The sequence below is a fragment of the Temnothorax curvispinosus genome, unplaced genomic scaffold (assembly GCF_003070985.1).
Source record: "Temnothorax curvispinosus isolate PA1 unplaced genomic scaffold, ASM307098v1 QBEX01018237.1, whole genome shotgun sequence".
In the NCBI taxonomy this organism is placed as follows: domain Eukaryota; kingdom Metazoa; phylum Arthropoda; class Insecta; order Hymenoptera; family Formicidae; genus Temnothorax; species Temnothorax curvispinosus.
Window position 1 is genome coordinate 177,950 of NW_020228017.1, and position 24,656 is coordinate 202,605.

Consider the following 24,656-nt stretch of genomic DNA (forward strand, 5'->3'; position numbering starts at 1 on the left):
GTGACTGTACACTTGATATTTCTATAGAGTTTACTTTCTAAAAGAACACTGTAATTTTCCATTAGATATATTCCAAGACGATCATTAAACCTCTTCTTATAGCAATATGTTTACAGAAACAAATGTCAGAGAAAAGTATAGGTATAATATACTGTACTTTTCGTTTTTCCCAATAAATATTACACATATATCTTCCATAATATTTCACACAATTGAAATTATATGTGTATTGTATGTAAATTACGTACAGATTTCTAAGAAAGTTTTGCAATATTCCAAAAATTTTCTTATTAACATTAATTTCTTTAGCAAAGTGAGAAAAAAACCAGTACTGATCACATACGTATTAAAAGTAAGATTTTAAAGAGATGACGATGCGTCAAGAGTTGCAAATTTTTCAACAATCTCAAGACTTTTTTAAAGATCTTTATAAATTCCGTACCTAACGTTAAACTTGTTAATTAATAATTAATAAGAAATGCAAATAAAATATAAAAAATGTTTATTAATTTAATAATAAATATACTACATACTAAGTATACAAATTTCCTCGTTTTATCTATTACGTAAAATTCATACCTAATAAAAAAAATATAAGTACCCCTTCACTGCGTACAGTCTCTAAGCTTTTATCAAATCCAGTTTCAAATTCATTGCGTCTCTTTCTTTCTGCTTTCGATTAACATCCGCTAAAAAGTCTAATATCAAACGCATCACGTTCTCAGGAACAATCCTGAAGAAGAAGAAATATGATAAACGTGTGTTATCGCGTTGTAAATCATCAAAAGTAAACGTTTATGCATTGGTAGATAAAGCGATTAGATTAGCGATACAAATTTGATCGTTAAACAGATGCGATCAAAACAGATGATAAACCGCGCGGCTTTTAACACTTCCGGTATGTACCTGTTGATTGCATTCAGAGAAAAGAGGCATCGCGGTATTGAATATTCCGTATAGTTTTTTCGAATTGCTCTAATTATCTCCCGAGCGGCGTATTCCGGTGTCACGACCCCAAAGATATAAGGAAATCTGCAATTAATTTTGAATTAATAGTCCACTCCTAACCGATTATTACCACGAGTAAAACAGATAAATTATAGAGCAATCGCTATATGTTGTAAAAAAAAAAGTGTATCATATAACAAGAAAAAAACTTATCATCTTATAATAACTTTCTTGTCAACATTACACTTGAAGTAATCAAATTATATTTTACGTCAAAGATGTAGTCTGTGTAATATTTTTTTTCTACTACGAGAAAAGAAAGATGTAATAAAGTTCCATTCTGAGTGTAACGCACTAAGATTCTTTTTTGATTCCACGTGACCTTAAGCATTTCCCCTCATTAATTATTATACGTTTATCATAATCTTAAATTGTACAAAAATTGAAATTTGTCGAAGATAGTGAATCATAGACACAACAATTTTCTTCTATAATCTCATTATTACTTCACGGATCAGACCGTTCCACTTACTGCGTGCTAATTACATTCCATGTAATTACGCTACGTTGCGGTGAATAAAGACGACCCGTTTCGTAATTACAATGCTCGCGTGCAAATTATCGCGACTACAGGCCGGAAGATGTCTGCGCGGAAACGCTGTGTTTCGTCATGGATACTCGTCGATGTATACTCGTTAAAAAAATACTCGTTTAATTAATAACACGATGAGTGCAATCGTATGCGATGCGCACGGTGAGTAAGATATATAATTACATTAAATGTACATTAAATTCGTACGGTTTTTTTTTTTGCTATGTTCTTGCAAAACATAGTGCTTATTATTAGCCAAATCTAATTGTAAGTATAGGTTTTTACCTGTATTTAGGATCCCTCGCTAATCCTGTGTCGACGTAGAACGGATATATCGTCGTGAAATGGATATTAGGTTTCCTCTCATCCAATCGCACTTCCTCGCGAAGGGCCTCCATAAGACCTGCAAATTGAAATTAATTACATATTAAAATCCATTACAAAGAGAAATCGATGAGATACTGATAAAATACCTCTCACAGCGAATTTCGATGAGCAGTACGCCACCTTTTGCGACACCCCGTAAATACCGCACATGCTACTTATCGCTACTATGTGACCGCTCCCTTTCATCAACATCATGGGTAGAAACGCTTCTATCGTCTATTTAAAATAAAAATTATAAATTAACCATCTCAGTAAAATTGCTATTTAATTAGTTTAGAAAAAAGCTATACCTAATAATAAATTCCTAACTTAAAAATACTTATAAGAATATTATTTAATCTAATTAAACTTGAGGAATGTAAAGAAATGCGTTATTATTGTTAAATATCATTCATGTAGGATTATCTTAAAACCATGTATTTAAAATGCGTTTAAAATTATTTAATAAATATTAAATGAGTATAATTTAGTTTATAAATGCATACCCAAAAGTTCGAAAGTACATTAACGTCAAATGTCCTCTCCACGTCGTCCGGATCGAGACTCAGATATGGCTTATGATATAACACAGCCGCATTGTTAATGAGTACCGTCACATCCGGCACGCCGACTTTTCTCATCAATCTCACCGTCTCGCGCACTTCCAATCTCTTTGAGACGTCGACTACAAAACCGTAAACCTAAAAAATTTCTATAGCTATACTCATGGCTTTTCTGATAACGCCTGTCATTGTCGTCTCTTCCGCAAAAAAAAAAAAAATTAGAAAATTGAAAACAAAATAAAATTCAACGGAAGATGAAATATATATATTATATATATATGTATACTTACCTCTCCGCCATTTTTCGACACTTCTTTCATTGTCGATCGATTGCTATCAATATCGTTATCCCAACATACAACTATACAACCCATCGAGGACAATTGGATGGCTAATTCGCGGCCGATTCCATGACCAGCACCAGTGATCTAATTTCGACGTTAATAAAATATTTACGAAAGAATATAGTAGATTTTAAGGATTTAAAGTCATTACAACATATTCTGGCCAATTTAATGAAAAGCAGAACTTACGAGAACGGTTTCTCCTAATAAACGTTTCATGGAACACGGTACAATCATTCTGAAAGTTGCAATTATCATCGCCAGACTTATCTTCGCCGACAAAAGAGACAGATCCAGAAGTAGTCGGTGTAATTGGATATCTTTGAAAATACGTTGGATAATCTTCATCTTGGAACAGTCGATAAAAATATACCTAAATATAATCAAACGTATAAACTTGACAATAAATCAGAAGAAATAAAAAATTTATTATTCATTATTACCAACGTTCATCTCGTTAATCTAAAATTTCACATTTAATTGTGCGATGAAAGAAAGAAAGGAACTTCTTCAAGGCAGTACAATTAGTCACAATAATTACTATTCCTTGGAGAAAGTTATAAGATGTAATGTTTAAATCTGATAAAAATCTCTAACGAGAAATGGAGAAAATAAATGGAAAAATCCGCTCATAAATCTCGCGAGCGCACCGCGATTTTGTGACGCAAGCCTCAACAGACCGTAATGTTCGCGCCGATCACTTTCCTTCCTACTGCATGCGCGTCGTCGGTGGGGGCGACCAGTTTATTTAAGAATCTCGGAAAAAATTATTATATGCAGTTTTGAGAACACTGTGACATTCTATAGACGAATGACAGCTCGTAACCATGACATCGATATGCGGATTGCAGAGTTACAATCTCAATCGCAGATAGATTCGGAATTTATTACTCCATTTTTTCCAAAGTGTAGAAAAATATAAAATTTAGAAAAATGGAGATTTTAATAAAGTTTAGTAACTCTAAGAGCCAGTTTTACAAACGTCGGTTAACTCTTAACCTCAGGTTAACTTATCCTTTGTTTCTTTCTAACGTCCCCCTTAGAAAGAGACGAAGAGTGAGTTAACCTAAGGTTAAGAGTTAACCGACGTTTGTGGAACTGGCCCTAATTGTTTTAAAAGAAATTATATATCTAATTTTCAGAAAATACATATTTCAAATACTTCTTTAAGAATTTTAAGACTTTACCAAAAGACATCTTCATTTTCTAAAAAAAACGTCTAATTTTTATAAAACTCTTCTTACAACTATTTACATTATCGACACTGCAATATCTATTGCATTTTGATTAAAATATATAACATGGCCAATCTAGATAAAACTTATGAAAATATGTTTGCTATTAATTAAAATCTAGCATTTTGCTATTTTTATAAGTATATAAGCTGGAACTTATAAGTATTATTCAGTGTCACAACGACATAATTAATATAAAGCTTTTTGGAAATGCGTTAACAAGAAAAATATTCAAGAATTGTATTCTTGGAAATGTAGAAAATTCTTGGAAATAAAAACCATTTTGCGAGCTTTAGAAAATTCTTAGAATTATAGATAATACAATCTCCCCCACCCCCTCCTCTCTGTCGATTATATTCTCTTTATCGATATTTGAGATTCTTAATTTTTGCAATTTAAAATCCTAAATTATCTTGCAATTTTTAAAAATTTAAAAAAAAAATTTGTAAATCGACACATAGGACATCATATAAATATAATTTTTTTGATAGTTTTATAATTTTTTCTAAATGTTAGATGATTTCAAAACGTCATAATGTTCCTTGGGTCACTAATACATTTTATTTATTTAAAAAATAAATATATGCAACTCAAAATTGTCATTGAAAATTGGTCACTGTATAAAAATGCCTACTCTTTTTTTTTTTTTCGTTTTTGATTGATATTGCTTCATTGTTTTATCTCGCAGACAATATTGTTAATCTTTGCATGAGCGCGGCTGTCAAGAAACTTGGTTCGGTTTCTCGGCTATGTGGAAAACGCACTTGCTTTCTCTCTTTCTCTTTGTGTTAAACAGACCGTAAAATAGCGGGCATTTGATCAAGTGATTTTAACTTGTGGTGAGAACCGCAAAATGCTGAGAGTGAAAGAGATCGTCAGGCATCCGAAACTGAGAAAATTCTGGGCGAGATGGCGGATTCTTATGTGGAAAGCCGTGCTTATGCGGCTGCATAGCCCGATAACTACCGCGCTGGAGATAATTATAGCTATTGTCTTTTCGTTGCAGATACGTTTGATGTTTGACCCGCACGCTATTCACACACAGGTAACTGACAATCGTAAAGTTGGGTTAAACGAATTTATCTTGAGACTAATACGCAACTTCATTATCTTATTTTCAATAATCTTTCTACCTAATATTATATTTTTTGAAGTTCGCGGGGCAGAGCGGGGCTTTTTTCTGCCAGATTCGTTCGTTTTGTGCAAAAACGCGTCGATTAAGCCTAAATTCAGCGAAATCGGTGAGGAGGGAGCTCTCCTTCAGATTTACCGTTATTTTTTGCCCTTTAATTGATATCGAAATTATACACCTATCGTGTCTTTAGAAACATTGCGTTATAATTAGAATAATGAGTATACCTACAATAATTATCTATAATAGAAATTTTATATACGATAAAGTTACACATTTTTATGTATTCAAATATTAAATTACTGTTTTAATTCTAATAATTGTACATATATCTCTATGTTTTACATAAAGGATTTAGATCGATACAGTCGAAATGATATCCTGGCAAAATTGCCAAATAATGTGCAATGTTGGTATGCACCAAAAAATGCATTTGTAGACGAGTTAATGCTGAAAGCTGCGAAAATGCTTCGTACAAATAGTAAGACAATATTCTAAATACGCTAAAGAAAGAACTTAAATAAAAACTACATATGTATATTACACATCAGTTCAACCAGCCGACAGTGAAATTAATCTCGTGCATTCACGTTACGCGAAAAATGACACTTCCAAAATGCTATGGGCGATATTCGAAATTGATAAGCTCGCATTTGAAAAACCGAAAGTCTTAGATTACAAAATACGTTCGTCTGAAATAGGCGAGAATCGAATGATCATGATGCATGAGGAAGAACCTGCTCATAAAGGTATTCTAAATATATCTTTAAAAAAGTAGACATTATAACAGCATTTAAAATTTTTAATTAGCTCATCAAGTTATTATTCTTAAAGTGAATTTTATACTGACAACATATTTTGCACTTAAAATCATTATTTACATTAAATTTAAATTTAATTTACATTGTGACGTCAGAAGTGAGAAAATATACAATAAAAATTTTTGCTAAATATATTAAAATGGAAATATGTTTTAATATTTTAGCTACTACCATAATACTTTTTTGTTTTGTTAACCATGCATATACTGGAAATAAATTATGCGTAACCAAAACAAAATAAACTATATTTACAGTTAATGATAACTGTCAAATTAATAATATATATAGAAATAAATATAATTTAATTCCTTCCCAAAACAAAAAGATTATTAGGTATATTTTACAAGTCGGTTCTATCGAGATTACAAGTGTTGTTTTATTAAAACATATAGCAAGAATTTTTATTGTATATTTTTTCCCTTCTGACGTTACAATCTGAGATAGTAATGGTGCAGTTAAGTTTAATTTTGAACGCGCTTTAAGCACAAATGATTAAGATATTTAACAAATGTTTAATGTTTATCATAAAAGATCCGTATGTATCAAGTGGTTTTATGGCTTTACAAATCGCAATTGAAGAATCCTTCATAGAAATGTGGAAAAATCCGACGCTTCCGAGGATCGCTGAAAACGTAAGTACTTTAAATAACGAAATTTCAATGGAATTGACATAAATAATTATTTTAAACACAATATAAAGAGCAGTTAACAAGAGCAGACTATTTTACAGCTGACTGTCGGCCGATTTCCATTTTACAAAGTAGATTTTTTAATCTTACCGTACGTCATTCGGCCTAACATAAGCATAATCTATTACATGATGGTCATTGCCTTTCTGTTGTTGCCAGCAGCGACGTTAAGAAAGGCGCTCCACGATAAAGAAACTGGATTTAGAGTGAGAATTTCTGTTAAACAAAATTACATTTTGTTTTTATCCAATATAATTTTTTCTCATGTCTTCTATACGATGCCTGTTGCTAAAAAAGGATCTTATTCTAGGGTCTTATGAGATTAACAAACATGTCTTTCGGAATGTTGTACATTGGATGGCTTAATTATTTTATGATCACTTTATTACCTGTGACGATCGCATGCACGATCCTTCTGTCTCCTGTGTTCTCGGCCGCAAACGCATTAGCCACCGTAATATTTATCATAATGTACAATATACTCTCAGCACTCTTCATGTTCACGGTCGGCACGTTTTTCGATCACTGTAAGTAACTTGAACATATAAGTAAAAAGAGGGCACATAATATAAATAAATGCAAACGTATAATTATGTAACAAAACAAAAATATTAGCTTTATAGTATATATTGTTATTGAAATATTAGGCTCGTGTTCGCAAATAAAATGAGGGAATTAAGAGCCAACAAAATAAGCTAAAATTAAGATATTATATTAAAAGTAAAATTTTGTTTATAAATGAATTGGTTAAACAGTTAATGTTTCGACTTTACTTAATCTTCCTCAGTACTAAAATAATAAAATTAATGATAATAATAAAAAAATTCGTTTACCATAAAGTTTCTCGCGATTGTAACGAATAATAAATAACACATAAATTAAACTTAAAATAATAACAATAAGACAAATCATATAATTTGTAAATCTAATAATTAAAAGAAAGTATATATATTCAAATTGAGAAAGTTCTAACTCTCGAAGACCAGTGAAATTGTAAAAGAATATGATGAGATGTTATGGTGTGTTGCATTGACAAAGAACCTCGCCATGCTATATCCTTACGGCAATTGGGTTTTAGTGAAATTAGCTAAAATATAGTTTATGTAATGCTAATCAAAAGTCACAATGGGCAAGATTCACAATAATCAACCGTTTAGATGTTATCTGCGTTCAAAAGTCAAAATAAGGCGTTATGTCAGTATACTATTATAGGACAGTGGATTGCAATGTATTATTCTACAGAATCACACAACTTTATCTTTTTGTTAATACAAAAATATATATTAATGTGAAAAAATATGTACATGCATGCATTATTGTGAATCTTGCCTATTGTGACTTTTGATCAGCATTATATAAACTATTTATTTCCAAAGTTTCAGCTAATTTCACCGAAACCCAATTTCCGTAAGGATATGGCGGAGTCTTTTCAAGAATAATTATATGTGTAACTCTATAAAAAGCGAAATAAAAACCTGAAAACTTAAAATTCTCAATTTAAAAAAACACTGCTATTCTTTTTTTCACATTGTCATTATAACAAAAAGTAAAAAAATTATACTTGTTATCAAATTATTTCTATACACACATATATGGAGTGAATTATTAAAAACTGTTACTTACATAATTTTCTATTTGTGTAGTATAAAAGAAAGTGCTTAGAGGCCTTGTCACATTGTTCAAAAGGAATAAAATCTTTATATAATGTTTTATTAAATATATTAGTAATATTTTATGGTTTTATAAAATAAAACCATATGATTTTTCTAACTTTCATAATTTGACAAGTAAAATTGAAATAGTAAAACGGATAAAATCATTTAAGAATGAATATTTTGCAAGTCATTCTATTATGTATCAAGCTAACTTTTACATCTTAATATTAAACTTAATAAAAATATTCTTCCCGTCATATTTACTCTTTAAACAATCCAACTATTTTTGAAGAATATTTATTTTATAACAAATAATTATTGCTTCCTCATAGAGGAAGCTTTGTGATGGTAAAAAAAAATTTTTTCTAGATTTTGATCGAAATAGGTTTAGAATGTTCTAAAATGTCGAAAAATCGTATTAGTAAAAAATGTCTGAAAGTATGTATGTATGTGGTGTGTGTGTGTGTGTGTGTGTATGTACGGATTTTTTGTACACGCATCTACTTCTACAATTTTTTAGATACCGCGTTGAAATTTTTCACACAAATAGAGTATCATAGAAAGTATGTTCTCCTCAAATTTTATTAAAATCGGTTGACCGGTATAGATTTTATTAGAATTTTTTTTTTTTTTTTAGAAAAGTGTGTTTCATCCTATAGCTTTCTCAATATTTGAGATAGCGATCTATATCTAATTCTATTAAATTTTTCAGTTTTTTTTACCCTTATTTCATATATAATTAATTAAGATTTGGTTAATTAGTTTTGGAGTTACAGATGTTTGAAATTTCGGAGATTTTGATCGCGTATAAAGCTAAGTCTAATCAACCGAATTTAAAAGAATTATATATGAAATAAGGGTAGGAAAGACTGAAAAATATAATAAAATTAAAAATAGATCAATGTCTCCAAATTTGCGAAAGTTAAAGCTTCCTCTATGAGAAAGCCAAGTGCAAATTTCTAATTTGCACAATTTTTTTTATATATAATTAAATACATTTAGAGCTCAAAATTTTTTTGATAGCAGTTATTAGTGATTCATCTTATACATAAAAATCAACGTCGCCTATTATTCTACCAAACATCGACATTCTCATTCACGTAAAGAGTTAATGCACCTTTTTTCTTTATTTTGTCCAACATCTTCCAACCTTCCCGTTTGTAATCATATTGTTCACTAGGATACGTATACATCTGACCATTCTTATATAAATTTTCAAATTTAGGATAAGTAAACTTAGGCGAACAAAATTTAATGGCAAAATTAATAGCGTCTGTAACCTTTTTTGCCCACCGACTTTTGATGCACAAGCGCAGCCAAACAAATCTAATAAGAGATACGTACACGTCACTGTACTGAAGAATAAATCATTCTAAATTTACATACGCGCGTGTATTTACCGTATTTCATCATACTCAATATTGAATAGATATATGACTGCCATAAAATGCAGCTTTCTTTCTGACAGAATCTCATGACGTAGATAGTTTAAAAAAAATATTTTCTGAAGATCACAGAATTCTACTATATCAGTGCGTTTAAAAGGATAAACGGCATATTCAGTATCATTATTCAATTCAATCCATCCTTTCGCTAAGGAGATACATAGTTCCTCTTTTAATGTAAGTTCTGCTTCAAGTATCTCCGGTGGTGAGTGGTCAGCGAACCAAAAACGCCAGTTAAAAAATTTTATTATCTGGAAATAACATAGAAGATATTATAATACGTGTCATATGTTAAAAGTAACAATACTGGAAAAACTTATTTTATTCTCATAAAATATACGTACACGAAATTTCGCATAAAAATGACAATACAAATTTAACATCCAATTACGATTTGTTATACTTTGGTACTCGAAGATAGTGAATTAAGATTTAAGATATGTTTCGAGCACTGATAGTCCACCTAAGGCATTGAATAGTTTATCCAACGTTATATTCCCCGTTTTCGTAAGGTATAATACACGTCTAGTGGCCTCATCGGGCAACATATCGGTTAGAGTGGTTGGTAATAAGCACATTAGCGGACCAAGAGCATCAGATTCTTCCATCTATATAAAGAATACAGTTTTAGAAAATAATAGAGTAGGAATACAGTAGGTGTGTATGTTTTTTTTTTTAGCGTTTGTTTGTTTGGTAAACATTATTTTACACATTATTATTTAGTAACATTTGTAACATTATGTATTTTTGCAACTCTTTCTAATCAAAATTAATAATAATTTGCCATAGCTTTCACATCGTCCAACTCCTCACGTTAATAAATGTTTTTATATTTCCTTGAAGGTGGCGGGTGGTCTGATAGATAGAGCGCCAGATTCGTAATCCGGAAAACCGGGTTCGAATCCCGCTAGGCTACTGAAAAATTTCTCAGTAAAAATGCCGCCCCCCCCCCCTCCATCTAGAGGAGAGAGGTAACCCTAGATGGAAAAACTGGGCTCCGTCTTTCGGAAGAGACGTTAAGCAGTTGGTCCACCCATAGCCGTCGACCGCTATGAGGTATCTTAGTGTTTCTTACTTCCACGCCGATTTATGTTGGCTACCTAAGTATGGCTAGCAACCAGCTTAGGGAATTAAATTGCTCACTCAGTTCTCCAAATTGGAGGTTTTGGCAATGGGCCAACGACCCATTACTTGTAAAAAATAACAAAATGCTAAGAATCTCAGTTTCCCCAAGGATAAGCTCCACAAAAATTTTGGGCATTCATTAGCATGTTGTAAGTTTCTGACGCTAGATAGTGTAAATACTGACGATCAATAAAAGGAATTGTTGACTCTCGAGCCACACACCGACTTAAACCGTTTTATATAGTTACAAACTAAAGGTATATAAAAAATTAGGAAACATTTTAACAAAAATGATTATTGGACCTTGTGATCCTTTAGGAAGTAAATTAACTATTTTGTTACCAGATAGTTTTTTTTCATCTGGTAATGAAATAGTTAATTTACTTCCTAATAAAGGATTACAAGGTCCAATTTCATGTTTTAAATCACTTTTTTTTTAAATGTTCCGTAATTTTTGATACCTTAAGTTTGTAACTATCTAAAACCTAATTTCCTCATGTTACGTATTAATCAAAACTTTTGCGTAGTACAGAACAAATATTAACTTACTACTTCTTTACTTGAAAGTTGCGCTTGTATAGCCAAAATCGCTTTTCCTTAATTCAAGAACTTTTTTTCTATCAAAATTCGCATTTAATTGTAATTCAAGATCGATATTACACGTGCAGATTTTGATGATCAGAAAGATACAAAAAATATATAAATATTCAAATAATAAGTAACGTTATTTGCCTCGGTCTACTCTATATATTTTTTAGGCAGAAACCCTTTCACCAATCTTCGCCAAATTCAAAACAACCTTCCTTTAATGATACTCTATATATAAGATTACATGTATAACTTGTACACTTTTTAGGCAAAAATTGGTATCACCTTCACTGATCATTGCCAAATTCAGCATCAACCTACCTTTAATGATACTCTATTCATAAAAAGAAATTAAGCGCGATATCTCAAAATTTGCGGAAATTAGAGTAATCATGTAAATTTTTTTAGATAGAAATTGGTAACCCCTTTATTATTAGCAACGTTTCTAATTCTATTATATTCTTCAGTTTTTTCTAACTCTATTTTATATATAATTTTTTAAGATTTGGTTAATCAGTTCTTGAGTTATAGAAATTTCGGTAAATTTGGCACACACACACACACACACACATACGGACATTTTTTTAAATTACGATTTTTCGACGTTTTAGAACATTCTGAACACATTGGCATCGAAAACTAAAAAAACAATTTTTCTTCGGTCTTTTCTACCCCTATTTCGTATATAATTCTTTAAAATTTGGTTGATCAGACATAGGTTTATATGCAATCAAAGGTCCATATACGAAGTTTATGAAACAAAGCTTTCTCTATGAGGAAGCAGAACATGGTCTTTTTATAAAAATAATTGAAACAATTTCGAATCATTAATATATTAGTCATTGGTTAAAATAAAATTGAGTTTTCTTTTCTTAGTTTTATATATTTTTATTTATTATTTTACAATTACAACGCAATTCTTACCTTTAAAAATCCGAATCCCTTTATAATTTCACGTTATTTTGTCGTAGCTACTAAAGCATTACTCACATCGGTTTTGTTTTGGCTCATTTCGGCACACTTGACTGTCGTTCTGGATCAATTTTTGGTAAGAGAATCTGTCCTGTGGAAGATCAGTTCGCTGATTCTGCCGCATAATGGTTTGCTGTATGGAATAATCGCTTTCACGACCCGCATGGATTTCGGTGAGCCTGCAGTCTCTGTTATTTGACTTTAATTTAAAAAATATTAGTAGGTTATTTAAAATAACGATTTTATTATTTTATTTATGCTTATATTTCATATTTATTCGTAATACTTAAATAAATTTTCATACAAATATGATGTTTAAACAAAATAAAGAACTAAACTTTTATTCAGGTACAATCTTTTTTAAAATTAAAAACTAAACTTCTATTTCTCATTTATTTCTCATTCTATTTTTTATTTTATTTCTTATTTATTTACAAATTTGTTCAATTTATGTGCAAAACATAAATTAATAGCAAATAAATTATATGCAAAACGAGGAAGTGTTATATAAGTTGCAAAATGTACATTCCTTATTCAAGCATATAAATTATAATATTCATATAAAGTTGTTTACTACCTGCTGATCACAGCCTGACTGTATCTTTTAACTAGTAATTTATGTTATTTTTTAAATCATGCGTGCATCACATTCCAGAGGAATATATTATTTGCACTCATAATTATAATATAAATTGTATAAAAATATAAATTATAATGTATACATTTCTGTAAGCGTACACATATAGTTTAGAAGTTTATATATAACACTAAAGAATCCTCCAAATACAAGATCAATTACATTACATAATTCATATAAATGAGGAATAATATGCATTAATGTTAAAGCGTGCATTATGTTATTATGGCTTTTACTGATAGACGACTATGAAAGCAAAGATTTAAGAAGTATCTGGCAAAAAGTAAAACCGCGCAATAACATTGGCCCTACCTCGTATTTATGGCCGCGATGGCTTTCCGAATTGATAACGCTACGAGATGCCCACAATATCATTCACGCTGCAGAGAAAATTTCTATTGGCATGATTCTGTTTGCGTGGATATTGCATATTATTTTCTGGTATCTACTAGCGGTATACTTGGATAATGTTAACCCGGGGAAATTTGGCGGCGCAAAGCCCTGGTACTATTTATGTAAAGTAAATATGAAAAGGCTATAATTTTAATTATAAAATAACAATATTGTAAAAATAGCATTGTTACTTTCTTCAATTTTTAACTTATATAAATGATGTTTGAGCGTGATAATATTTCTTTTAATATTCAAATTTATTCTTATTTTATATTTTGAAAGCATTGCATAATATAAGAGTCGTTTTATGTACTTTTATAATTCATAAATACAAATATGTTATTTAGAAACCTGTTTATGACAATGACGATATAACGTTCCGTGGATCGACTAATTGGTCGGCAGTAGAACACACACCATCGTACATAAAGGTACATGTTATGACATGTTTCTCAATTAAGTTTACATTATACAATTTAAAGCAAAATGTTAAGATATTATTAGTATCTAGCTTTTATAATTACAATTCAAAGTATAGGTTCCATTAAAAATCCACGAACATAGAAAACGGGCTAATTACGACCCAAGCAGCATTTTGACGTCCGCCCGACGTTAAGATAAACACACTTAACGTTGGTATCCAACGTTTTCGCTACGTCGTTTCAACCCTCTTTTGCACTAATTTGGGGAATCAAATTTAGGTTGTACCAACGTTGGAATCCGACTTATATAAGTTAAATTGAGGTTACATTTTTTCCACCAGTTTTAACGTTGGTATGTAAACTTTGATTTTGTACACTCTGCCAGACCTGAGGTTATTTTTTCACAACGTACATTTTAGGTGTAGTTTTCGTGCTTCCATTCAAACCATATGACGGCATTGGTGTAATAAATGTATCATAATACGTACTTATCAATTTGGCACAAATAAAATGGCTTTATAGGAAAAATATAGTTTGCGCAGTCTTTGATACTATTGTAATTTTGCCATAAATACACGAACCCAGCACTGAAAATGTATAACAAAACCCACTTTATTGATAAATGTGGAAATGATAAGTCGAAATTAGACGAATCCCTTCTAAAATATTCCAATTTACTAAATATTCTAATAAATAACTAAAATTTTCAAAGTGTAGATTTTAATTTTTTTTTCATCAAAATTACTTTTAAGATAAATATGTTGTCAAAACCTTAACAACAGATATTATATAAATGCTTTAAATTGTTAATAAAGTGCGTTAAAAAATATAAATCTAAATATACTGGAAAATGGCGGATTATTTGCCTTCCTCTTTGAGGGATAAAAATGGCGAAATCAGCGTTCCACACTATATCAAACTTTACGTAGTAAAAGGTGCAATAAATTCTACTAAGATTTGTCTTCTCGTATAAAATAATGAACTTTTTCAGACTTTTGCAAACTAAGTAGTATACCACTGTAGACAAAATTGTACCTATATTGAATAAAAGTCTTAACAAGGTCGCCAAACTGACTTAACATGTCGATAAAGTATCGATTAGTTGAAAATTCTATACTAGATTTGCGAATGAGTCGTATATCTTAACCAAATCCGACCTATGCAATACCATCTATGGTGATCTAGAGCATGGTTATGGCAGCCGTGCGGCCGAGCGAACGCGAACGTTGCTTCCCGACGACGCGACGATAACCGCGTGAGATGAGATGGACCGGTTCGGCCGTGGATCGTCAACATTCGTCGCATAGTCGTCGTAGCTCACGCACGACGCCGCGAATTGCCGTCGGCGATGCCCACTTGACGCAGCAGTAATCTGCTCTACATTCTTTTAGGCAGAATTGGTTACCATTTCTCGCGATTCCTTAACGTCAGTCAGAAATGACCACAGGCGACGTTTCACAACGTTAGCGTTTTACAACGTTTGATAACAAAACGTTGGTTTACGTTGGGAATTACGTATTGAAGTCGCTCGAAAAGTGTGGTGCAGAGTATAACGTCAGGCGAACGTTAAATATCTTAACGTCGGGTAATAGGACTTAAACTGTTTTGAATTTGACGTTAAGAAAGTGATAAAAAAAGCACGTCGTAATTTTAACGTTAAAACAACGTCCAAAAAACGTTAGTAATTATAAGTTACATTTTCTAACTTTCTTGGACCGCTTACAACGTTGCGATTAGTAAAAAAGTAGTCCTTAGTCGGAAAGTTAACCGAAAAATGCTGCTTGGGGAGCTAGGCTCTTATGTGTAGAAATGTGTAAAAATTTTTAAATAAAATTTTCGCGCATTATTTACCACGCCTGGATCTTAATTAACCCGTTTTATACATTCCTGGATTTCCAATAGAACCTATATTTCGAATTTTTAGTCACGCTGGCTGAAAGTACGCATAACATTACAATTAATAATAGGTTATTAAGATAAATATCACCACATGCCTCAGTGGACAAATAGTAATGAGGAAGGTTTACAGGTTTGAAACCTGGCTGAGGTAATATTTTTCGCAATGATTTCTTTACAGTTATTTAAGTGCATAGCATCAAAATTGAATCAAAACGATTTAATTAGGGGGAAGGGTGGGCTTTTACTACTCCAACCAATATGTAAAAATTGTAAAATAAAACTTTCGCGCATTATTTACCGCGCCTCGCTCTTAATTAGCCCGTTTTCTATATTCGTGGATTTTATAATTACATTATGCAATATTATGTACGAATTTGCATTATAAATTAACATCTTAACATTTTACTTTCCGATTACTTTGCGAATACAAAATCACATTTTTTTCATTCGGTTTTAACATAAATTTTTTTTATTAAGCGGTCTGATAGATCATGGCATACTTTCTTTGTAAACTTTTTGAATTTTTGCAATATCTTCAAAATTAAAGAAAATATAGTACACTAAAATGTGCTGTGACGTCATACCTTATATGCGAAATCTTTTGAAGTTGCCGTCATCAAAGAAACTTTAACAAGCTATAACTTTCTCAAATTTAGGTTTTTTATTTTAAATTCAAAAAGTACTAAAAATCGACTTAGATACTCTACATTAATTATGAATACCGCTTAATAAAAAAAAATGTTAAAACCGAATTATTATAACTATTTATAATTATGTTAAAATAATTACAAATCAGTAATATGTAAAGTAATAAAAATATCTAACAGCATTTAAATCTTTTTCAAGAGATTATTATTAATACAAAAATAATTACTTGTATCTCAATTAGCTATCTTAACTGACTCTTTGTATAATATAATTGACTTGCATATGTAAACAACAGTCGTCTATTCGAGTAAGATGCGTCCGAAAAGAATTCGGCAAGATTGGCGAACGTATTGCAGCTATAAATGATGTAACAATCGACTTTTATCATCAAGAATTCAGCGTCATTTTGGGTCACAATGGATCCGGCAAAAGCTGCTTGTTAAAAATGATTATCGGTATAATATATAGAAAATTATAACTTATCACCTACTTTTGCCATTCGGTTATTAACGAAAATTGTGATATATGACAGGAATGTACAAACCGACCCACGGCCACGTTTACTTGGAGAACGGAAATTCAATGTATCCGATTGGTTATTGTCCGCAGGAAAACATATTGGTGTATTACTTGACGACGATACAGCATCTCTGTATATTTGGCATGGTAAATATTCTTTGTTATTAAAACTTCAAAATAACAGCAACAATCGTTTTCTCACGTATTAAATACTGCTTTCAATCTAGAATAAATATTTTGACATTTTAATCAAAGTAGTTAATTAATATATAAAATATCAATTAATATAGATTGCTTATATGTATATCCTTCTCGCCAAAAATTAAATTTTTTATGTAAGCATTTAAAAATTGACAGCCAATAGCGTATGCACAACTCAGGCTAAATTAACTTAAAAAAGTACTAAAAATTAATACTACATTGACCTAAATAAAAACCAGTTTGCTTACTATATGTTTCAAATTACTTGACTTAATATTGGAAAGCAAGTTGTTTGTCTTCCTCTCAGGCTACTCTGTTACAATTTATTACCACAATTATTACCACATAAACAAGATCTGGAGAAAAATATAATATTTTATTTGCTTAACTAATATGAAAGGACTATGAAATGACTGTGACGTAATATATTCCTACGTAGATCACACATTCGGATTTGGACTATATATTAATATTTAAGTTATTACAAGAGTTACAATATACATAATATATCAAATTAACAGCAATTTGTTGTTATTTATATTAAGCAATGTCTTTTATTTTAAAAACTTTTAAATATTAAGTAGATGTAAATTTACAAGTATTTTTATTAAAATATTAATTATTCTTTTAATAATCCAGATAATTTTTTGATTATTAAATAAATAATTCAGTCTAAATAAGTATTATCAATAAAAGCTCAGATATCATATATACATAATCAAAACTATTGTTAGAGTTATTAAATTTTAAAAGTATTATTTATTCAATAATGCAATTCTTATTTTAGATGAGAGGAATGACTTATAAAGATGCTTATAGAGAATCACTAAAGCTATTAGAGCAGCTCGATTTAGAGTATGTAAAGGATGCAAAAGCAAAATCTTGCTCTTTTGCTATGCAAAGAAGGATTTGCTTAGCAATGGCACTTATCGGCAATTCTAAGGTGCGTAATATAATTTATCCAAGCATTAAGTTTTGTAATTAATAAAATAATTAATAACATTAATGGCGATAGATAATTATATATTATTCAATTTAAATTATTAAAATACTAATTTTGATAGATTCTCATCCTCGACGAGCCTACATATGGTATCGACCCTGAGCACAAAAGACAGATATGGGATTTACTTTTGGTAAGTAGTTTTCTTTTTAGCAAATTATACTTTAATTTAAAATAAAAAAATAATAAACAATAACATTTTGTAGGATATAAAAAGACACAAGACAATAATAATGGCAACGAATTCCATGGAAGCTGCGGATTTTCTTGCCGATAGGATCGCTATTATTGCAAATAGAAGGATCGAATGTTACGGTTCGAAAATGTATCTGAATCGCCGATATGGTAAGATCTAACGCATAACTTATTGATAAAAAAAACTTTTATAAAATAAAATTGATTCATTGATTAACACAAAGATAGAGTTTAAAAATGCAAACTAATTTTTCGGTTCCCCAAAATTAATTGTAACTAGGGATCGGCTACGTACTAAGTTTATTAGTACAAGAGGATTGCAATGTTGGACGAATTCATACGGAGATACAAGAATTTTCGGCAGATCCAATTACTCTGCGCAGCACGATGGGTTTAGTAATAAGATTCGACGTGCCGAGAAATAGTCGTTTCACTAAATTGCTCCAACATTTAGAATCCAATAAGGAAGAGTTGAAAATCGTGTCGGTCGCACTGAGCGCTGCTAGCATCGAGGGTCAATTTCTCAGGTGCAACCACATTTATATATAACGATCCAACATTTATCTTCGTAACCTAAAATTATATAATAAATTCTTGCTTGTATCTCTAAATGTTAAAATTAAATATAATATCTTTACTTATAAAATATGTATCATCATTGAGAAGATTATCTTGTTTTTAATTTTTAACGATTTTTAACTAATTATTCTGTATTTAGAATAGGTTTGGAAAGCCAATTTAAAGAACGTAGTGTGAAATTACCCAGCAACAAGTACGAGCTTATTGTGCAACAAAGGCGACGGCACTTGTTACAGACAGGTAAAAATTTAACACAATTGTTTGCCCAGTTGTAAAATATAAAATACAATAAACAACAAAAAATATACCAATAATTTAAATTTGTCCGTAATAAACTGTGTAAAATAAGCTAAAATATATAATCTAATAGTGTGTAATATTATATATGTAGATATATATGTATATATAAAAGTATACTTGACAATGAACGCTATAAACACCATTTTTAATCAAACTACGTTGATGATTATTAGCTGAATCATGGAAACGATTGACCGATCATGCTTTATGGCGGCAGCAAGTTGTTGCGATGTTCTGCAAGAAATTATTGCACATTGCTTCGGCCCGGAAGATATACGTGTTTTCGGTAAGTTTTTTGTTCTATCAAAAAAAAGGTATTGTATATTGTACTTTTACAAATAATAAAAGCCGTTTTAGATAACCTTGGCGATTGTTACTCTTACTCTGACCACTATGATCGCCGAATTAAGCAGTTTCACACTCTTCGAAACAACGTAAGTTAATCTTGCTTGTCTTATACCGCGATATATGTATAGAGAAAGAGTAATTATTTTCTTTCGCGTTAAAATATAAATCATCACGACATTTATTACATTACTTTATAATAGTTGGACTATCTTCTACGTCGCTATATTATCAAAATGCAGTAGCATTTTTAATGAACGCTACAATACACTGCTGCTATACCAAAAGAATTATGAGAAATATTCTGGCACTTTATTTTTATGCATGAAAGTCTTTTGCTTCTTTATCAAACAATCTCAACAAATAGTTTATTTCATGATGCATAAAACATATTGTAAATACGTGCAGTAACTTTGTGATATATGTATTCTATGCATGAGAAATAATTTTATAGAAGTAAATTTTAAAAAGATTAAATTAGCCTTAATTATTTTTGTAGCGAGAAAGTAATGAATCTGACGAGTTATATGGATAACAATTTTCACGTGCTATATTATTCGGCTGATGAAAAGTCTATGAAGGACTTTCTTGTCACGTTGTACATTACTGGTCAGGCGTACAGTGAGAGGCATAATTATCATATTTCGAAAAATATCCCAGCCACGGATCTTATGGTCCATCCTGATCTGCACTCGATAGAGGTATCGCAGAAAATATATATCCTAAAAATTTTGCAATCAATCAATATTTTATGACAGTTTAGGGATCGTTACGTGATGTCCATCGACATGTACGCAGATGGACGTGTACAACTCATGTATTCGTCCACTGCAGTGCACAGTGGACCAATTGCGTTAAATTTACTACATAATGCGTTACTGCGTTACCATTGCGGTTCGGACGATTGTTGGATCAAATTGACTAGTCGACCGTTAATTTATCCGGGACAGGTAATATTGCCGGGATTAATTAATGAATTAAATTATACTGATTCTAAAAATATTAAGCTATTTTTTATTATAATTATATAAAAGGATGATTTGTAAAATATTTAATAATTGAAATTGAGATAAAAGAGCATTTCTTAATGTTCGACAAAATGTTATTGCTATTATGTATAAAAATTATTTATTTAATAAGAAAATGTGTACATTTCGTATCCTCCAGAGTTTAATGCTGTAAAAATTAAAATATATGATGTTTACAGTGGCAACATTTGTTGGTCCATCCACGTAGTGTACGAAACTGGGAAAACGCCGCTATAATAATAACCATGTTCCTTCTTCTACCCTCCATCGACATGGGAATACGAGAACGAAATACACGCTCAAAGATGCTGCAGACCAATGCAATCGGTGTATCTACGCGGATCTACTGGATCCCCATGTATATTATTGATTTCCTTCTATATGCGTTCTCCATAATGCTCTTCGGAATCGCTATCTTAAGTGTCTATCGCCGCACGTTGCACTTCTCAGCTTTGGAAATCGGTAAAAATTCTAAAATACTCGAAATTTTCATCTCTCGTGTTTCAGCTTTTTTTTTAAATTTTATTTTTTGTATTTTAAAATTTATCGAAAATTAATGTTTTTTTAAATATTTCGCGAATTTTGCGATAGTAAAAGAGCATCGTCATATAAAACAAAAATATTACGTATTTATAGATGTGTGTTATATAGAAATTTAGAAGTTTAAGGGGATGCTGGAGCCGTCTGTTTTACCGGCATTTTTTGTCGGCACGTAGCGTCGTATTAATTTGACAGAATTAAAAATCCTTCTCCAGAATTGCAGTACATACATTAATGATTCGGGAAACTCCGATTTTATATAGAAAACGAGAAAAAATTACGGAAGTACAGATTTCCTTATCCTACTCTTATCCCAATATGGCGTCTTGAGTTGCGGCGAGCTGTCAGCTCGTCACAAGATGTATTTCATATAAGAGATATACCATTGGTACGAACGCGAAAACAAGTTTCCCCGAATTGCACAACAAGAAAAACATCGATAAACCCCCCAAATCAAGATTTGGAAGCGTAATATAAAAGTATAATGCCGGTGTGCATCATGCGTATGTGTGCGTGCAATGTAGCGTGCTATCCTTGTCTATATCTTTGTTTATACAAGGACAGATATAGTTCGCCGGTCTTCTTTACCGACGCCGATCGAGTTCGGCTACGGCTCCAGCATCCCCTTAAACCACTAAAAATGTCTGTGATCAATCTCGGTATTTCAGGCCAAGTGTTGCTGATATTCTTATGTTACGGAGGATGCGCCATTCCGTTAGGTTATTGCATACAACTTTTCACAAAGAAACCGGAAAATGCGTATCTAATTGTGATACTGATTAACATTGTAGCCAGTCAGTAATTTAACAACTTATTTAATTTTACACCGCTATTATATAAATTTTACTGTCAAAAAATGACATTTAATTTAATTTCGTATGTGCAAAGTGTCTTTATTTGAATATAAAATATATGTTATAGTGTTATTGGTGAACGGCTCTATTATATTTCCGTTGGTATTTCGCGTACTCAGCAATACCGGGAGATACGTGTTCGAAGCTCTTGTACATATACTTCCACCATACATTCTAGCCTGTGCTTTAAGCAATTACATCGTTTTGAATTTATATAACAGACAATGTAGCTACTTCAATACCTGCGATACAGAATTTTATATTGAAGATCCTTGTTGCCGTAAGCTCATAAAAATTGTCATTATTACAAATATTAGTATAAATTATTATTTCTGTTATACAACATTGATCTGACGTTTCAGAAAATTGTGAAGACAAAGGTTGTTACAAGCAATTGAATATAATGCTGATTAAACAATCCGGCTCTGAGTATTGTCACTCGATTATAGACGACATACTTTTAATGGTATCCCAAATGTTCGCTCTTTTTATACTGCTGGAAGTTTTCGAAGAAAAAAATCGTAGAAAGTGGTACAGTTTTTTTGTGCCTCCTATGAGAGACGACGATACTGTAGAATCGGAAGTCATGGAAGAGAAGAAGCGAGTCGACGAATACATGAAACGTAAAAAATATGAAAACAAAAATTAACTATATAAACTTTTTTATTATTAATGAATTTTTACTCTGATTAGATAATATTTTATCTCTTTTTTGCACGTCTATATAGATTATGATGAAACAAGATCGCTTCCATCGCGAGTTGCTCTAGTTGTCCAAAATTTGACAAAAGAATACTTCGGAGAGGCGGTGGTTCGAGGAATCAATTTTAGTGTAAGAATTTATCTAATCAAGAGACTTGTTTCTTCTTTTTGTTATGTATAATGCAGTATTTTAAATACACGAATTTTCCACTTAGGTCAACCACCAAGAGTGTTTCGGCTTGTTAGGATTTAACGATGCGGGAAAATCAACGATCTACAAAATGTTAATAGGTCAAACTAAAATGTCGGCTGGAAAAGCGGTGATATATGGGCACGAGTTTACAAGAAATCAAGAAATGGTAAGCATCATCTTATTATTCTTTAAAAATGCGATAAAATTCCATTAAAGCATGTAAGAAAATTAACACTAAGAAATTTTACAAAAATAAACTTTCTATTTTATTTTCTAAATAACATTATGTAGCCATTAAAAGGATGTTAATTCTTTTTATATAAAAAATATCGTCAAGTTTGTAGGTATGATAGGATATTGTCCACAAATTAACGGGCTGAGCGATTTTATGACCGGAAGACAATATCTGCAACTTCACGCGGCACTTCGCGGTGTTCCATACGAGCACATCAACGATGAAGTAAACAAATGGCTGGATGTATTAGGTAAAAATAAATTAAAAACAAATTAAAAATTGCTTTGTTTAAAGTGACGCAAAGTTATTAACGTTAAACAATTTTTAATTTGACTAATCAAATTCAATTTCTAGACATGTTGGACTTTGAGAATTTGAAAATCGCCCACTATCCCTGGGGAATTCAAAGAAAACTTTGCATACTGCAAAGTCTTATTGGCGATTTGCCGATGATATTTATGGACGAGCCTTCTGCTGGGATTGACATAATGACCAGACATGCAATCTGCGAAATTCTGCATCAGATACGAGAGATGGGGAGATCTATATTAATCACCACGCACAGGTTAGTTCACGAGCATTAATAAAGAAAATATACGTGTTAGATTCGATTTTCTGATTTTAGCATGCGAGAGGCAGAAGCGATGTGTTTGCGTGTCGGCATTATGGTTAACGGCCAGTTTACCACAATTGGATCTTGCGAGCATCTGAAGGCAAAGTATGGCCGTAACTTTATATTGAATATTAAAATAGTACCGGGATACCAACTTGCGAATCTCGAGAAGATCAAGAAAATCATTGACGAAACTTTTCCAGCAATAAAATTCAAAGACAGTTATTTGGTAAGTGGTACATAATTTTTTTTATTTGATTATTTCGATTTGATTTACTTTTCAACAATTTGGATAAATCAAACGCGTTTAGGAAATTTTGATAAAATGTAAAATGAAAACACAATTTACACAAAATACACTTATTTTATTAATTTATTTCACATCGCGGCAGGGTGTTCTTAAATACGAATTGGAGAGCGGCATTTTGTACAGTTATGTGTTTGATAAACTCGAAAAGTTAAGGCAGAGATACGTGTGGATCACAGACTATTCAGTTACTCAACCGTCAATGGACGAAGTATTCCTGACTTTAGCAAAGCAGCAAAGGAAATCTAAGAAATTGACACTTTACGAGCGTCTACGTTCGTGGATTATACGTATTATGCGTCAAATATAAATCAATTTTGTTACCACATAATTCTTTGTATATATAACTATGGGCATATGTTTTTTATTGTTGTATAAATGTTATTTTTGTATTTTGTACATTATACTGCTTTAGCAATATTAAATTTCATCTATATATCTCTCTCGGAACATATTGTTAATTCAATACAATTGACACTAGCATATGTACCGTATGTAGTCTTACTCGCCAACATTACATCAACATTTGCGACATAATTGTAGCTATTTAAATATACAAATAAAAGTG

At 31.2% G+C, this 24,656-nt stretch overlaps 2 protein-coding genes across 2 annotated transcripts; one reads left to right on the forward strand and one right to left on the reverse strand.

Annotated features, from left to right (window-relative positions):
• Nucleotides 1-593: 593 nt before the first annotated feature.
• Nucleotides 594-3,161, reverse strand: LOC112468252 (short-chain dehydrogenase/reductase family 16C member 6-like). Its single transcript, XM_025037370.1, has 7 exons — nt 3,003-3,161; nt 2,760-2,897; nt 2,413-2,607; nt 2,014-2,143; nt 1,826-1,943; nt 907-1,032; nt 594-733 (listed from the first exon to the last, which is right to left on the reverse strand). Exons 1-7 carry the CDS (start codon nt 3,159-3,161, stop codon nt 622-624), a joined length of 978 nt encoding a protein of 325 aa, XP_024893138.1. The 3' UTR covers nt 594-621.
• A 1,740-nt stretch (nt 3,162-4,901) lies between these two features.
• On the forward strand, nt 4,902-24,437 carry LOC112468250 (ATP-binding cassette sub-family A member 3-like). Its single transcript, XM_025037368.1, has 25 exons — nt 4,902-5,093; nt 5,532-5,661; nt 5,732-5,929; nt 12,475-12,648; nt 16,831-16,929; nt 17,007-17,140; nt 17,982-18,137; nt 18,259-18,330; nt 18,404-18,542; nt 18,673-18,919; nt 19,111-19,211; nt 19,445-19,557; nt 19,629-19,705; nt 20,116-20,317; nt 20,375-20,566; nt 20,824-21,106; nt 21,853-21,978; nt 22,106-22,318; nt 22,401-22,661; nt 22,767-22,870; nt 22,956-23,099; nt 23,271-23,418; nt 23,523-23,733; nt 23,794-24,010; nt 24,174-24,437. The coding sequence occupies exons 1-25, from the start codon at nt 4,902-4,904 to the stop codon at nt 24,396-24,398; spliced, it is 4,158 nt and encodes a 1,385-aa protein (XP_024893136.1). The 3' UTR covers nt 24,399-24,437.
• Nucleotides 24,438-24,656: the final 219 nt, after the last annotated feature.

Bases quoted from the DNA above. Each gene is read 5' to 3' on its own strand.
- LOC112468252 (XM_025037370.1), bottom strand. From the start codon at position 3,161: ATGAAGATTATCCAACGTATTTTCAAAGATATCCAATTACACCGACTA. The intron at 2,898-3,002 runs GTAAGTTCTGCT...CGTCGAAATTAG, and splicing joins TATTAGGAGAAACCGTTCTC to ATCACTGGTGCTGGTCATGG. The intron at 2,608-2,759 runs GTAAGTATACAT...GAAATTTTTTAG, and splicing joins TGTCGAAAAATGGCGGAGAG to GTTTACGGTTTTGTAGTCGA.
- LOC112468250 (XM_025037368.1), top strand. From the start codon at position 4,902: ATGCTGAGAGTGAAAGAGATCGTCAGGCATCCGAAACTGAGAAAATTC. The intron at 19,212-19,444 runs GTAAAAATTTAA...GATGATTATTAG, and splicing joins ACGGCACTTGTTACAGACAG to CTGAATCATGGAAACGATTG. The intron at 23,419-23,522 runs GTAAAAATAAAT...TTCAATTTCTAG, and splicing joins CAAATGGCTGGATGTATTAG to ACATGTTGGACTTTGAGAAT.